The following is a 17,015-nucleotide window of genomic DNA, read 5'->3' on the forward strand; positions in this document are numbered from 1 at the left end:
AGATTTCGTATTTATTTGGTTAGGTAAATTTAGTTTTGTTAAGAAAAAGTCAAGGGACATCCCACAATAACGTATTAAAGAGTCAATAAAAATTGCAACTTTTTGCGACTCGGTTTTTATTGTCTTCCCAAAACTACTGAACGGAAGTTAAACGTCACAATCGTTCTAAACAAATAGTTCACTCGTAAAGTAAAGCTGTATGGAGTTTAAAATAACGCGGAATTGAATTGCTCAACAAAGTAAAAGGTTACCTCTTTTGGAAAAAATAAAGAAAATGTACTCCCAGAAAACGATGAAATAGCCCAAAAGGACAACAGAAAAGAAGCAAGTGTGTAAATTTTCTTTGTTTTACTAGCCTTATTAAAAGGAAGGTTACATTTTACTTTGTTCAGTGAGCGTTTAAATTGCGCGTTATTTTAAACTCCATATAATATCTTATAGTCCTGATAGAGCTTGAGCCTAAATTATAATACAACACCGCGTACTTCAGGTAGTCACGTCCCACAAGATACGTTCAAATCATTAACATTCGATCGATTAATATATCCCACCTTGGTTCTCAAACTGACCTTCTCAATATTCAAGACACATCAATTATTATTTTATTTTTTTGGTAACATTTAAATTCTTCGACGTATTTTAGCAGGGCCACGTGATATCTTTCGGGGGTCCTCGGCAAATTTTCGATCGATCGATCGTCGTAATTTCTCGGAAGATGCCAAGCAATTGGTAAGAAAAGCGACGCAAACGATTTAACCTTTTAAGTATAAAGTAATAAAATTAAATTTACGCTTGTTATATTTGCTCTGTTGTTACTACTAAAACAAAATGCTGGACAAGAACATTTTAAAATCAGCAGCACTTTTTAGCTCTTATTGTATTAAATTAAGTTTAAATTTTTATCACTTAAGTATATAATATGTAGTTAGGTTTATATAGAACATTTTAAAATTAGCAACATTTTTTAACATTTTTTTAGTTCTCATTGTATTAAATTAAGTTTAAATTTTTATCACTGTCTTTAGTATATAATATGCAGTTAGGTTTATATAATTTGTAGTTAAGTATGTAATATGTAATTAATTAGGGAGGGCCATATTGTAAACTACTGGGCCACCAGTAAACTATGTAAGATCCTCGTTAAATAAAGTCTTATTATTATTATTATTATTATTATTATTATTATTATTATTATTATTATTATTATTATTATTATTATTATTATTATTATTATTATTATTATTATTATTATTATTATTATTATTAGATTTGGCTTTGAACTCTTCCGATTTCTTAAAAATTTTACAGTTCTTTAAACTCGGTACGGGGTTGATGAAGGAATAATAGTAAACCTAGATGTTACGGCAGCTAACTACATGACAATAATGTATCTCTTTAATACAACAGGAGGGTGTAAAACGGTCATTCAGCTGTAAGATCCTCGACGTTAGCGTACAGACTGTTGTCATACTGTTTAAGGTTGACGTACGTCTGTAACAGAAAGGCAAAAAAACAATAAGCTCTGTTTGCTAAGGAAACGTGCCCCCTACAACTATAGTTATACATCATGAAAACTTTCCCCGCTTAATTAAGCACACGCTTCCCGTTTAAACTTCCTTATTCGTTAATTTTATTGCATTTACCTCTATTAAAGCCGGCGACACACTAGACGAATTTATCTGCCGTTCGCAAGCGAATTTCGTCGCATTCTGCTGCGGGCACACCAGCCAATATTTTTTTCGCGAATTGCGCTCTACTCTCTTGGAAGACAACGTGACGAAATTGCGAAAACTCATTGGTTGAGTAACTCGGTCATTTGCGATTCTAATCGCCAGAGCGGGCGCACTAGGCGATGCTCGCAAATCGCCTGCGAATTTTAATCGCCGATTTTTGTAATGTCAAATATCTGCGATTTTGATCGCAAGTCGAAGTGATCAAAATCGCAATCGCAGTAGCGGGCACACTTGCCGGTTTTCGCAAATCGCAGCGATCGGCGTATAAAATCTTATGTGTTGCTCACCCCCACCCCTCCCCGCCCCCTAAATGGTAACCTTGTTAGTTTACAATACGGTATTTTGATACGACGATAAGCAAAAGCTTGTGCAGTTTAACAAAATTGAGCTCTGATGCCTTAAAGATGTTTTTATTTTTAAACTTTCTTTTTCGTTTAATGTTGAATATGATGGCAAAACTGTTGATGATGTAGGTAACAACAGAAACACGCCTTACAAACAACATGTTGCTTCCGTTCTTTTATTTGGACTCCAAAAAAAAAATAAAATTAACAATATACATGAGGCCATTGCAGTTTTTAAACTTGTATCCCAAGAACCCAAAAGGCGTGTTGGCGATACTTCAATTTATCTCTTGTTAAAAAAAAATCAACCTCAGATTAAGAAATTGGCCGTTTTCACACTAAAAAACGGACAAATCGTTGGACGATTTGTTCGTCTAGACGACCAAGTCGTCCTCGAAAAATCGCCTCCCTACACGTACAAATTCAGACGACTTGTACGTACAAAATCGTGTTCGTCCCGTTATCAAATTCATCCTAAGACGATTTGTCCGTCTCTAGTGTGAAAACGGCCATTGTGTAAATTAGTAAGCACGGGAAATCAAACTTGATCTAAATTCTTAGGGCGTATTTATTTGAAACACGCATATAGCCGTCGCATTTGCTCGTTGGAATTTTTTATTGTTTTCGAGCTAAAATACAAAAAATTCCAACGAGCAAATGCTACGGCTATATGCGTATGTTGCAAATATATACGCCCTTAATCAAGCTTGCAGTGCTAAATACAAATTGCTTGTTACAAATATTTGCTTATCACTGAGTTTACCTTGTGGTTTTTCTCCATTTCTTTCATGGTCTCTTTAAGTTCAGCAAACGTTGGTCGATTGCTTGGGTTTTCTTCCCAAGACTTAAGCATAATCTGATATCTAATAAATAAAGTAGAATCATTAGCAGCAAGGTGACGACAAAAAAGTTAGAAATACGTTTCAGTTATCTAGTCCTTTTTTTAAACAGGCAGCTTTTAAATTTTACTGTTAAAGGCGCAATGTAGTTTTCTTATCATTGTGATGCCATCAGGAACTTTAGATCTCAACTTGAAAAAGTTAGGCTGACTTTTTCAAGTTCTGTCCTGGTGGCCTGGAAAACAGCTTAAAACTAATAATGCTCCCCTCTTCCTTCAACAACAGTTTCCTTTATATCTTCATCTTGATGTTCTAGGAACATTTCGTTTACGAGCGAGAGTCCTTCGCCAATTTAAGTGCTTTTTACTGAAAAGCAAAAAAATCCCCGTGACAGGGCCCCTTTTCACAGCATTACTAGACACAAAAATCTTTATGAGTGTGTGTATTTACAGTTTGTTATCCACGTGTTTTGGTTTCGGCATTCTGAATCCTTCTTGAAGTTTCATGGCGATTTGTCGAGCGTTAATTCCCGGATACGGAGATCCGCCTAGATGAGATGAAGAGAGGTTTTTATTTTGTATAGTGGCACTTCGTTACATTTAATGTGTTTAAAAAGCAATTGATGCAAAAATGTACACTGGTATTTGCCCACAACAATTATTTGTTCCGAGACGGGCGCGTGTCCCGGTCATTTTCGTCTCAGATGTGTTGAACTACAGCATAATTATAATGCTAAAGTTTTTGGGCGCATTTAAACTCAGCATGAATTATAATTCCACTTACCTACGGTGAGAATCTCGTACAGTAGGACACCATAGCTCCAACTACGATAAAAAGGCATTAGTTGATACGAAGTTGTATTTATGTGATTTGACAATGGCCCATTTTTCAACATTTTTGTTAACGGTAACTTTAATTCCCGAGAGGAGAGAGAAAAATTAATTAAATTAAGCCCCAAGCAGAGTCCAATCTGGGCGTGACTAAAGCTTTTCTTTAAAGAAAAGTAAGATGATGAGCATCCCTTTCGTATGGGCGTCAATCCACCCCAGCACACCCCCCCCCCCCTCCCCGCCCATAAATGCATAAAACAATGAATGTCTCATTCTTTTAATAACCACTCTTTTATAAGTACAACAGTTATCAGTTTGAATTTCGGTTTCTGAAGAACTTTTCACTACGAGTTAGAGAAAAACAGTGCACCCTTCAGAAATGTATCTTTTCTTGGATGTAAAGTACTTACACGTCACTTTGCGTTGTGTATGTCCCATACAACAATGCTTCATAAGCAGTCCACTTTACAGGCAGACGACCCTTTTAAAAACAAATTAGAAGCACATTAAAAACAAAAGAAAAATGTACTAATCATATATTCTGGATAAGAAACAACGAGACTGTAATTCTCACCCGACTTTGCCTGGTATAAATATCATCCTGGTGAACATTCCTCGCCATCCCAAAATCTGTCACCTTACACTTCTCGCCTTCACCAACAAGAACATTTCTGGCCGCCAAGTCACGATGGATTATCTGTAGGAAAGTTATACATCCTAATGCATTTTTATTTCGGCGACAAAACAACACAGTGTACCATCAATTTTGTCGTTGTTTCAAAGGAATTTGGAGACGCGCGATTGACTAATGGCTAGTGCGCTGGTCTTCAAATCGAGCGGTCCTGGTTCGAGCCCTGCCCGAGGCATTGAGTTGTGCGTTCTTGGACGAAACTCTCACAGTGCTCCCCAACTAGGTGCTTAATACTGGGGGCTGAGCCCCATGATGGACTAGCATCCCATCCAGTGGGACTCCTAATTAGTAGATATGGCACAGTAAAGAAGAAAATAATATAACAATCAAACCTTTTTCGAAGACAAATAGAACATTCCATCAGCAACTTGCCAAGCGAACCTCATCAACTGTTCTGCAGTCAGATTGGTTTGCGGTTTCACATCCGGATCTTTGAAATATGTGTCGTTGAGTCCTCTACTCTTCCTCAAGTAACCCAGTAGGTCACCGAAAGGCACATACTCAATGACGATAAGCAGTGGATCTATGGTCAGTTAAATAAAAAACGCAAAAAAATGAAAATAAAACGAGAGAAAAGCGACTGAGCTCGAAATACCAGCGGGGATTGGGGGGGGGGGGGGCAGCGGGAAACCGGGGGCTTGCGGGCGAGGACAACATGATGAGGTCCGCTAATAACTTTTTTACGTTTTGGCAACCAGCAGCTTCATGATAGTTAATGTCTGATTGTATCGATAGTGGAATCCCACTTTGGCCGAAAAAAAAGGAAAGTAAGAGTTATATATGTGCTTTTCAGTAACACATTCCATCAGCTTGATTACACGTGGGTTTGGTTTCACTTCCTTCATCAACTGGTTCTGATTATTGTATTAATGGATATGTTGTGGTTCAATTTTTTCTTTGGTTTAAAATTTTTCAAACCAGTTTGATTTTTATTTTTCATTGTCTTATATTCATTAACATAATCTCAAACAAAGGAAAATAAAAATCAAACTGGTTTGAAAAAATTTAAACCAAAGAAAAAATTAAACCACAACAGATACATGTGATATTATTTATTCAGTATGTTCTTTACCAGTCTCAGTGACACATGCCAACAACTTGATCACATGAGGATGAGGTTTCAGTTTCTTCATCAACTCAACTTCTGCCAACAGGTCCTTTCTGTCTGAATCCGGGGCATTCGCTATAAAACAAAAAACATTACAGATGGTATTCCTGCATTCCTACTGTCTCGACTAATCGGAATTCCTATTCGCACCTTTCAACATTTTGACAGCAACCGTTGTGTATTCTTCGTTACCACTTATGTCCCACGCTGTTGCCTTGGCAACCTCACCGAAAGCTCCTTTGCCAATAACTTTAATGATCTTGACCTGCTCCCGATTAATTTCCCAGCGTCGTGCGGAAGGATGAAGGGGCATGTAATTCCCGCTGCTTGGAAGTGCGTAGGTCTTGCTGGAGTCACCAGACGGTACCTTGCTGGGGGACTGTTTGTCGGTTTCCGTAGCGATGGTATTCTAGTGAAAGATGACAAGCTTTAATTCATTGGGTGATTGACGTACTAAAAGCATTGACAATATGCATGTTTATTTTACACCTATCTTCGTTCTTTTTCTTCTTTTGCAGACCAAATAATTTTAAAATTTTTGTTTCTTTCAAAGTTAAACAAGATGTGATTAAACTTTCTTCCGTTTTCAGTTTAAGAAGTATCATTAATGAGTTTCCTCGCCATGTAACCCAAACTATTCAACACTGCACCATACATCAGGCAAGGTTTGCTATTGCATTAGCATATATTTTCTACAGTAAAATTACATTCTGTGCGTGCTTTTTAACTTTACTTACCAACACAACAAGCTCTCCGCCGCATCCCGCACATATATTGGTACTGAAATAAAGCAGCATGTATTCACAAGTGTTATTTTCACATGTACTGGCCAATAGCCTTAATAGCTATAGGACGTACGAGAGACTGTAGATTCGTTGAGTAAAACATGAGCGGGAGAATAGCTTTTTAAAGCCTTAGGGCCGAATCGCACTAGCGGACAAATTTTGTAACAATTGATTGATTTCATCATTAACGTGTCACTTGTCACAGAAAACAAGTGCGATAGCGTTTTTTGAGACCTAGAACTTGTCCAACATTTCAGGAAAACAAAGAAGCAGTTGTCTTATGATTGGTCCGCGTTGCACGCGCGATAGATGTTGTCAAACAATTGCAAAAACAAGTGCGAACGACTTGTTGGACAAGGGCAAATTTTGTCAAAACGGACAAATCATCAAAGGGGCCGAAGTCCTGCCTCAAGGCAGGACTTTTCATGACAAGTCGCATTCCCATGCCCCTCGTAATGCTAGATAACAATACGTTGTTGATTGCCTATTGTGTTTGGCCCAAATTGCACCGAAAAACAACACGCACTCAAAAGTTGTTGGGATAGTATGCACCGTGATGTGGCTCTCACTATCATAAGCCAGCCGCAAAATCTTTTCGCGAGAGGCAAAGCATATTTATAAGTGAAGTGTTTCGGCCAAATGTTAGAATGAGAAAAGAAAAAGTTATCTTGAGACGACTCATTATTCTACTGCATGAGAACGCGTACTTTAAATGCCAATTGTTTTAGATTTTTTTACCGCGTTGTACTGCATATTTGATGTTTGCCCAAGACGGCCGTGCTGAGAAATGTACAGGGATGGCAGAAGCACGTGCAGAGCTATTGTACTAATAATTACACCTTTTGTAATCTTCAAAATGTCTCTGACTTGTCGCGACAATTTTTTTTGTAAAAAATGTTATGACATTTAAAACTTGTCCGCTAATGCGATTTGGCCCTTACTTGTTACCACGAGTCAGAAACCGGCAACAAAAATACTTACATCACAAACAGTTACTTTCTATATTTCCAATCAGTTCAGTTTAAGGTTCCTTCCGAAGACATTCTCATTTCTTACATTCATTCGATAGGACCTGATTAGGTAAACAATTCTCGGTGTTCTTCCGTGGCCTTTCTTTCTTAGCTTTCAATACATATAAAAAGAAGCTTAACTCTTCGTAGTTTAGCCCTCAAAATTTACTCACCGATTTGTTTTTGGGATCCCTGCAATGAGAAAAAAATACTTGTCAGCTTTTTCTCATCAGTGTAGTTGCTATGAACTCTAGATGCGGACGTCTTCTTCTTCTTCTTTTTCTTTTTCTTATGATGATGATGATGATGATGATGATGATGATGATGATGATGATGAATTTAAACATTTCATAACAGGGAACTGGGCCAATACTCACTCACTGCTAAATAGAGCACTTGTCTTTTACATATTGTTGCGCGAACATGTACCATCTTGCGCTCAGGTCAGCTGGCTAGTAGCTGTTAGTCTACTAGCCAGCTAACCTGCTAAATGAGCCTTGAAGTCACCGCGAAGGGATGGTATATCATATCTGCATCCAATTGTTACTTACCCGTACGGCTGTGCATTCTCCGGAGGACGATAGTCAGAATAAGAATAACAATCAATAACAGAACGATGACAATGGCATAAACAATGTGAAGAATTGTCTCGTTACACGACGAACCTGAAATGCAATACAAATGTAATTAAGATGCAGCGCCGTTACCGGACGAAAATTCTTCTTACCGAGGCAATGTCAGAAAAAAAACACTTGTGCATAGCTTCTTACAAAAACCTTAAAAAAAATTGCTACGGCCCTGACTGATGGTTCATTATTTGAAAAGCTCAGAATGGCAATTTAGGAGAATAAAATAGGTTAAAGAATTTTAACCTATTTCCACTTCGTCATAGTTAAATGAGTTGTCTTCTTCATCAGTAGAAATACATTAGTATCATAATTAGTAAATCGATGCAAAGCTATACCCTTATAAATTGTTACTGCATTACACGTTTGGACGCCCTAAATACTGCTGACTTACAGGAAATCTGGCATTTAAGCCAGGTTCAAATGGACAGTCCTCCTGCATATTGTGTGAAAACTACGTTAAGGCGTCTTGTTAGAGAGCAATTTATTTATTCGTACGGCTTAAGTTACTATACCTTTGATTGTTACCTCCACCGTGTAACTTACAGCTCCTGCAGGGTTAACGGCTTTACATTCATAACTTCCGGCGTCTTCTTCACTGGTGTCGTCAATAATGAGGTCGGTTTTATTGACGCTGCTTTGAAGCATCTTTCCATTCTTTCTCCATGTAAAAAGGGGTGCGGGATAGCCTTCAGCTTCACACGCCAAGTAAAGTACGTTTCCTTCGATAACAGTGACTTTATTTTTGCTTTTCTTGGTTATTGTTGGTGGCACTATATGCAAAAAAGACGAAGGAAATATAAAGACTTTAGGACTATGTTTTGGTCAGTCAAGGCCAACCGTTATAAAAAGTTCGATAGGGGATCGGTTACCGGACCGGTCCCGCGTGAACAGACGCTTATTAAAGAAACGGTCCCGAGAAAACAGCGTTAATTAATCCGCTCGGCCAATCTCGAACCGTAAGCATTTAGGACCGGTCACATGTAATCAGATTGTTAAATGTACGGTCAAACATGCGAGTTAACCCGCGAGCGCCTGTGCCAGCAGAACCGGCCGTGACGAACGTTGCTCTTTGTTCCACCTCTGACGTCATCATCTTTGACCAAAAAAGACGTCACTCATACACAAACTCTGCAGGAGGAAAAGATCTATCCAATGATACAAAATCCGAGTGAGACGATTTTCTCGGAAAGCAAGTGTAAGGCCAACAACTGCAGCAAAAAGGTAAAAAAAAAAAAAAGAAGAAAAAAGAGGAGCGATAAACTATATATACAAACGAAAAGCCTTAAGCGGTAGAGCACTTTCTCGTCCAAAAATCTCAAAATTTTGTTTTGTGCGCATACCCCAACGATGACGTAAAATGCGGTGCTTTGACCAAAAAAAAGAAAGACATACTTTTATGTTGCAAATGCCGTTTTGTTTAGTTTGGAACAAATTTATCTCATAACTGACCAGAAAATGTCAAAACTGTCCAAAAAATACGCCTTTTTCAAAAATCTCCAGGCGCCAATGAGTTAATCACGTGACCAATTCTTTCAAAAGACGAGTCATTTTGTCAAAAATTTGGGCAATCTATACAAAGCAAACTCAAAAAATGTTAAGAATGTCGCAAAAGATGGATTCTAGGATTTAATGTTAACATAAATAAAAGTATACTACTGGTCTTTCTACTGGTCTTTCAACGCGTACGAAAGCAGTTCAATATAAAACGCGAGTACCTCCTGATGCCTTGACTCTCTTGATTTTTCCATCGTCTTTTAAACTTTCACCAAGTTCATTTGTTGCAGTAACCACAAACTCGTATCCGTTGCCTTGCTTCAACTCAACTTTCAATTCTCTAACTGAGACATCTGTAGTTGTCTTTACCTTGATCCACTCTCCTGGTTTACCATCAGTCACTACTCTTTGATACACAGTGTACTGTGTGATTACTTTTCCGTTATCTTGTGGTTCATTCCACTTCAGAGTAATTGTATCGTCTGTTACTTCACTAGGAAGATCGTCAATTGTCACTGTAGCTGGGACTCCTTAAACAAAATGTTATGGTTGGCAACCACTCTCTAGTTATTAAACCGTTTCAATTATCTCTTGGCAAAATCTTTCCATGTCATTAATTCAAATTGACAATTTGGTGTTACCGTGATTGATGAATCTCAAATTGTTTAGTTAGGACATGCATTGCCATTTCAAATCTCGGCTTATTGTCATATTACACTTACGTCCCAAAGACAGTTTTGGCCTGATTTCTCTAAATGTAGAATGAAGGCAGTGTTTGCTATCAATGATTTGCAGCTAAACGCGCGAGCTTAAATTAATTAATGAATAATTTTTTTCTGGCGTACAAGACATGCTGTACATGGGGAGCAGGGGTGTCGCAGTGGTAAGAGCGCTCGTATCCCACCAATGTAGCCCGGGTTTGATGGGTGTTGTTGGTTCTCTCTTTGCTCCGAGGGTTTTTCTCCGGGCTCTCAGGTTTTCCTTCCTATGGCTGATGCGGCTCCTTCTCTAAATATCGTAAATTTATGTTGTTAATATAGGTCTGTGACTAAACAACTTGTGTATTTAAATAACATTTTCTATCATGAACTTGATCTTGTGCATAAGGCTAGATTAATTTCAAATTTCCCTGTTTTATTCTTGATAGTATTTTAAATGTTTGTTACACAAGGTCCTACATTACGTGCTGAAAGTTAGAAGACGATTCCATTCCTATAGATAAACAATATGCAACATTCGACAACTTATTTATCTACCTTCATACTTAGTCTTCAATGCCTTTTCCCCTGCAGGTCCCTCGAACACAGCATTCCTGGTAAAAACTTTGACAGTGTACTCGGTATCTCTCTCCAGACCTCCAACAGACAGACTTGTTGTACCAGGGTCAGTAACATTCTCATTCTTTATCTCAGTGGCACCCTTTAGTATGACCACTCGGTATGCTGTGATAGGACTCCCTCCATCATCAGCTGGTGCAGTCCATTTTACTGTCAGTGAAGTGGCTTGAATGTCTGATAGTGTGATGGTCGGGGAGCCTGGTTTCTCTGAGGGAAAAAATGTGCATAATATATGTTTGTTTTTTTTAAATCAAATTAAAGCTTATGTCGTGCATGGCTTATTTTAACATGTAATTGAAAAGTTTTTAATTTGTTTACAAACGGTCCAATGTCAGTAGCAATAGCAGCAGCTCACTGCTATTGCTACTGTCACTGTCCGTAGATTTCGCTGCATATTCTTAGTTAGAACAAAATCAGCCCAGTTTGTATAAAAGGCTTGATTCGAAGCTCGGCGTCGAGGATTTCACCAAATGTTGATACGCCAAGTGCATATCGTCGGCGACATCTCAAAAAAACAATTCTTTGTTTTCATGTTAAGGGCCCGATTATATGGCAAATTTTAGCCCGGGCTGAAATTTCAGCCCGGTTTGCCGGGCTGGAATTTTGTTGCTTTTACATGGAGAATCTCAGACCGGGCTGAACACTTTTTTAAATTGAATCATTATCGCGGCCACCATTTTATTTCGTTGAAAACCACCACTACGCATCCGCAAGCTCACTTTCAGCCCGGGCTAAAATTGAAAACGCGATTACATGAGGTTTTTCAGCCCCGGCTGTAAATCGACCCGGGATGCAACTTTCTTCATGTAGTCGCAGACGTGTTTTGAAGAAGATTTGTTTTGGAAGCCGGGCTGAGATTTCAGAAATTCGCCATGTAATCAGGCCGTTAAATCATAAAATTCTGAAATCAAAATTCATTAGACCTGCTAAATTTTCGTTGTCACTAGACCTCACTAGCTGTAAGACGAACTAAAAATATATATTTCTGCAAATTTCCAGCTCGGTAGTGTCCTTCGTTTTTAAAACAGAGCATTTTGAATATCTGATTTCCCCGCCGAATGTCGTGACAAAGCTGTTTTGTTTAAAAAAAAGGCCTTTCCTTTCCATTTTCTGCAGATTGAACATTTCAAATATAATAAGTGCTGTTTATGAGAAAGTATACTAGCTCATGAGCCAAAAGTAGTTGCTATTATAGCAAAATTGAGTTTCAGATGGTTTCTCTGACATCACGGTGGCAATATTTGTGTCCCTCGGAAGGACACAAATATGGCGTCTCCATACTAAGCTTTATAAATTTGCGTGGAAAGTTTCGGCAAATAACTCGTGAACGGTACACCGCACAGACCTGAGACTTGGAGAAATCGATCATTTATTTATCTTCTATAATATTTGATATTCATAGCTTCTTTAGTTGTATGTTTTCGAATTTATTTTTTGATTGCGTGACAGTGAAAACCAGCAATACGAGTTGACATGACAGATGTTACGGAAGACTGAAAAAAGTTCTCGTTCACTTGATCACGTCCTTTTTCTTTTGAAAAGAAATCGCACCAGTTGTCAAACTTCAGCCAAAACAAAAAACAATTTTAAAATTACTACAAACAGCACTTACTTATCTGTTGTACTTTCACAATCTTGTAATCAGAAGGAACGAGTCCATTATCAGCCTCACACTTAAAATCACCAAAATCTTGATCCACGTCCATCTTCAAAATCACTGTATTCTGTGAAGCTGTGACGTTGTGCATTTGACTTCCATCAGGTTTATACCAGGTGAGTGTTGGTGTAGGAACACCATCTGACACACACTTTAACGTGACTGTCTGACCAATCCACGACTTAGGAGCTGATGCGGTGGCTTCTTGTATTGTTGGCATGTCTGAAAAACAAAAATAAAATTGAAAATAATACTAAGAATAGATGGCAATGATCAGTTACAGTAAGAATATTCCGTTTCTAACAAGTTATGCACTCTGAGCCACCTAGCTAGAGCGATTGAAGCTACTTTTTACTAAAAATAAAAAAGGTTGATAATTCGACAAATTCTGATTATAGAAGGAAAAGGAACGTCTATATGTGAATGTGTAAGCGAAAATTACAAAGCATTGGGCTTGCTACCTGAACTCTCTCTTCCCCTCAATGTAAAGGAGAAAATACTTTTAAAGTGAAGATCGGCGGTGCCATGCTTGCTGTTTACATACCATAACTGCCATAAATAAAAACAAAAGTTAACGGACTACTTACAATGAACCACAAGTGTCACGTGATGTTCATCGGTTCCTGCTGAGTTGTTGGCCCTACATGTATACTGTCCATCATCTGCTCTGCTTATATTATTGAACGTCAGAAACGCTGTTTTCTTCCCTGAAGTTTTCACTTTTCCATTTCTGATCCATTGAACATCTGGGTCTGGTATTCCAGACGCAGTACAGCTGATATTGACTAAAGATCCCTCATTGTAACTTGCATGAACTGGTGATGTGTTTAACTGTGGTGCTTCTGCAATTATAATTATACAATAAGAACAATGATCGTGAAAAGCTGAACACTTGTATTCATTCATTCATTCGTTCGTTCGTTCGTTCGTTCGTTCGTTCGTTCGTTCGGTCGGGGTCGGTCGGTCGGTCGGTCGGTCGGTCAGTTATTAGTAAGTTAATTATTTATTGTCAATAATGTTAAAGTTGTATCCACTTCAACATCACTAACATTGTGGATTAAAAAAGTTATTTCCGTTATTTTGCCTTAGGTTTCCGCCCGCCTGCTTATGTCATTTTCTTTTTTCAGTGATTACGAAATATTCTCAGATTGAAATTCCGAAAATATTGGAGTTCCCATAGCCGGCGTCCCCCTGGACCAGCGGGACGCGGGCTCTGGGAACGAGAAAGGACCAATCAAAATTGATCCTATCCTGCATCGGAGCTCCCGAGAGTAGCTCGTTTCATCAAGTTTGCACAGTTAAAGGATCAAAGACTCAAGGTACGAGACTTGAACGTCAATGGGACTGTAGTGTATGGGGTTATCACGTAGGCCTAGGGGTAGTCACTTGAATCAGTTATCGGTCTCTTACAAAATGTTAAGTTCTGCCTTCGGGCTTTCTTTATTCCAGGCGGAGGCCGGCTTTTAATTTCCCGTTTGCCCAATATGAGACTGGTCATTCCTTTTACTTTTTGCATTAAAAAGATGGATGCAAAGAAAAGAGTTTATTTATGCATCGCGCGCGCAATGTAAACGAGGATCTCAATGGGGTTAGCCGTTAGCCGTAAGACAGTTAATAAAGTAGCAGTTAGGCGTGAAAATTGAAACATTTTAACCGTTATCCGTAAAAAATGTTAACCATAAAAAGTTCCAGCAACTAATGTGAAGGTTTCAAGATTTCTTGTAGAAGTGTTGGAAGTGTTTGCAGAATGTGTCATGGCACGAGTTGACAGACGTTTGACATCTGACTGTTCCCTCTGTATCGCTTTATCTTCAATTCGATGGCCCTAAGACCTTCGGGGACTGGTCCCCGAAGCAAGTCCCTGCGACTAGTCCCCTAGTGTGTGCCGACCTTTAAACCAACAGAAGTTAATTTTTAACTTTTTAAAACAATGGAAATTAATTTTAACACTTATGTTAACCGTAACGGAAAAAAATGAACCGTTAACCGTAAAAAACTCAAAATATCAACCGTTAACCGTAAATGCCACATCCACATTGACACCCTCGTAAACGTACTATTATTTTAGGTCCAAACGTACAAAACTGTTACTCAAGAACAATGTAAATTTATAGCTGTGAAATATGCGCGAGTCCCTGCTTAAAAGATAGGAATTAGGGCGTTTTGCTCATGTAAAGTTTCTTTCTAGGAAAGTTGAACGTGAAATAAGTTGAGTCAGCAAAAACGACAACCAAGGACACTATGCAAACGTTTAATCACGAATGAAAACAGAATATTATTTTAAAAACACTTTGACTGAAGAAGGGCCGTAATACTTCCCAAAACTACAAGATGATATTACCTCAGCTTACGAAAAAATCCTGTTAAAGAGAAGTTCATAAATTTTATAAATATCAGACCATGAAGCTTTCAGAAAAAAAAACAAGCAAATATTGAATAATGAGTGATGTTTGGACAAGTTGAAGTCTTTCCATGATGTAATTCATGCCTGTAAAAATATCTGAGAAGTAATGAAACACCCCTGTGCTTACCAGCCAGCATTTCCAATCCTGGATCCAGCTCAAAAGTCATCAGGAGGCACCATGGCAGACGGTTCCGGCCCCTACTCCTCGACTGCCTTCTGCCATGGCGGGGCCCCTCCCTTAAGAGGCTTCAAAAGAGCTGGTGCTGACTGGGACATCATGAGTTAGAAAATAAAAAGTGGCCTGATATTACTAGCCTAGCCACACTTTGTCGTAATACATACCTGTCACAATAAGCTGGACTACGCTCACTATTTCCGACCTGCATCAGACAATGTAACTAGTCTGCACTCGAATCTAGTGTTGTCGTGATGAGTTATGTTTTCAATAACAAGAGTAGCTTTTCCTTCAATCCTTACTCTTCCTTTGTAGGCAGCAGGTATATTTGCAGGGTTAAAAACAGTACCATCACTCAGCCGTCCCACCATACCAATGAAAGATCCGCCAGAGTCTTGTACACTAAAGAGAATACCTACCAGCTCTGCTTGTTTGTTATCCACACTATAGTCCCACACCAGTTTGGCACTGCTTCCAATTCTAGCATAGCTTGGATCAGGAGGTTCCAAGATGAGCTTTAAAACGCCTTCTAGATACATGAAGTTGAAAATCATAAAGGAAAATTTAATTGTTTGCGTTCCATTTTAAACCTTCGTGTAAATAGAAAAAAATATAAGGACACGGAACGTGGTTACAACAGTCGTACCTAACCCTCTTCAACATTATTTGTACCGAGAAAGAAAAAAAAATTAAAAGTACGATCTTATAGGCCTTATCACGGTTTTCAACGCCATTTTCCCCTGCCACTTGCTACCCGCCCCCTGGGAGGGGCTATTCCCGAAGACACAAAAATCTCACGATAATCAGAGTCACAAGCTGTAAAGGTGGTCGCACAACATTTGTTGCGGTCACAAAATATGTATCCGAGACAAAAAATGTTTCTGATGTTTGTAAGAAACATTCTAGAAAACTCTGGAAATGTACGACAAACAAAATCCTTCTGCTCGAAATCCTTCTGCTCTAAAGTTTTTTGACTTCGTTTTTCGAATGAAAAGTGAAAAGCGCACGTTTTAGCCTCAAACTGTTCCGCTGTGTTTCACGAACTTTCGAAGAACTCGCGACAAATTTCCTGGAATCTCCGAGAAGTGAGCTTCAAAAAACATCACGCAATAATTATAATCACGCCACCGGTTTGGATCACGTGCTTTTTCTGGTTGTTGATAACGTTCAGGTCAATGTATCCCGTTTGCGATACATTTGATGAAGAAAATGTATTCCAATCGGGATACATCTAAATTTATGCAAGGTCACGTGATCAGGAATCAGCCAAAGAGAATCGTCTTTAGAGGAAGAGAAACTGCGGATGTATAAAAATCTGTTTTTAGTCTGAATTAAAACTGTGATGGGGCTCAATTTCAGTTTCACTTGGAAAACCACAGCCCTGAGAAGAAAATGACAGCATATCTGTAGTCGTTAGCGCTCCCAAACTGTGTTCGTAAGCTAGGAAAACCATAATTACGCACTTGAACAAAGAAACGGGAAACAAAACGAAGATTAAATATAAAGAAACACAAGAACACAAAAACGTCAAGCCTTATCGCAGATTGTACAGCATTAAAAGGTCCTGCGTTTCAGGATTGATGAAAAATTATAGACACAAACCTGCATGCGGAAGTAACAGCAATGCAAGGAAAATACAGCAGTTTGTTGGTATTCGTAGCAAGTTTACAAAACACATCTCATCAAAGTTTAAGCCAACTGCAAGACCTTTGTCGGATATCAAACAGTTGCTCCACAAGGTTGGATTTCTTAACAACACGGCTTGTGTATCGTGGAACTCTTGCACGCCTATTAGATTGGGACCACGTGACACGTGACTACCGTAAACGATCGATTAAGCGCTGCGGCGCTTATTTAATTTTCCCTGTCAAAAGTGCGGCGCTCATTCGAAACCGGCGCTTATTTCAACTACCGGTAAAAAACTGAGCGAGGGGAATATAGAGAGAATTAAGTGAGGCCCGTACTAGGTATGAATAAAA

The 17,015-nt window shown here is 38.7% G+C and overlaps 2 protein-coding genes across 2 annotated transcripts in view; both read right to left on the reverse strand.

Moving 5' to 3' along the window:
• LOC144660691 (fibroblast growth factor receptor 1-A-like) overlaps positions 1-13,428 on the reverse strand; it is a 50,106-nt gene extending 36,678 nt beyond the window's left edge. Inside the window, exons 1-17 of the mRNA XM_078521395.1 lie at positions 13,045-13,428; positions 12,413-12,679; positions 10,720-11,007; positions 9,685-9,993; positions 8,482-8,739; positions 7,892-8,005; positions 7,514-7,532; positions 6,283-6,325; positions 5,696-5,954; positions 5,510-5,620; positions 4,770-4,960; positions 4,321-4,443; positions 4,157-4,227; positions 3,700-3,740; positions 3,367-3,463; positions 2,841-2,940; positions 552-1,491 (exon numbers count right to left, since the gene is read on the reverse strand). Of these exons, the coding sequence (XP_078377521.1) occupies positions 1,423-1,491; positions 2,841-2,940; positions 3,367-3,463; positions 3,700-3,740; positions 4,157-4,227; positions 4,321-4,443; positions 4,770-4,960; positions 5,510-5,620; positions 5,696-5,954; positions 6,283-6,325; positions 7,514-7,532; positions 7,892-8,005; positions 8,482-8,739; positions 9,685-9,993; positions 10,720-11,007; positions 12,413-12,679; positions 13,045-13,363 (2,679 nt within the window). The 5' untranslated portion in view covers positions 13,364-13,428 and the 3' untranslated portion in view covers positions 552-1,422. The remainder of the gene's footprint in view (positions 1-551; positions 1,492-2,840; positions 2,941-3,366; positions 3,464-3,699; positions 3,741-4,156; positions 4,228-4,320; positions 4,444-4,769; positions 4,961-5,509; positions 5,621-5,695; positions 5,955-6,282; positions 6,326-7,513; positions 7,533-7,891; positions 8,006-8,481; positions 8,740-9,684; positions 9,994-10,719; positions 11,008-12,412; positions 12,680-13,044) is intronic.
• LOC144660747 (uncharacterized) lies at positions 13,167-16,833 on the reverse strand. Its single transcript, XM_078521486.1, has 3 exons — positions 16,639-16,833; positions 15,204-15,565; positions 13,167-13,299 (listed from the first exon to the last, which is right to left on the reverse strand). The coding sequence occupies exons 1-2, from the start codon at positions 16,712-16,714 to the stop codon at positions 15,231-15,233; spliced, it is 411 nt and encodes a 136-aa protein (XP_078377612.1). The 5' UTR covers positions 16,715-16,833; the 3' UTR covers positions 13,167-13,299; positions 15,204-15,230.
• Positions 16,834-17,015: the final 182 nt, after the last annotated feature.

Source organism: Oculina patagonica, chromosome 7 (assembly GCF_052425735.1).
Source record: "Oculina patagonica isolate OP01 chromosome 7, crgOcupat, whole genome shotgun sequence".
Lineage (NCBI taxonomy): Eukaryota > Metazoa > Cnidaria > Anthozoa > Scleractinia > Oculinidae > Oculina > Oculina patagonica.

Coding starts and splice junctions, on each gene's coding strand:
- LOC144660747 (XM_078521486.1), bottom strand. CDS start 16,714: ATGTGTTTTGTAAACTTGCTACGAATACCAACAAACTGCTGTATTTTC. Junction 15,566..16,638: donor GCTGTTACTTCCGCATGCAG/GTTTGTGTCTAT, acceptor TCATGTATCTAG/AAGGCGTTTTAAAGCTCATC.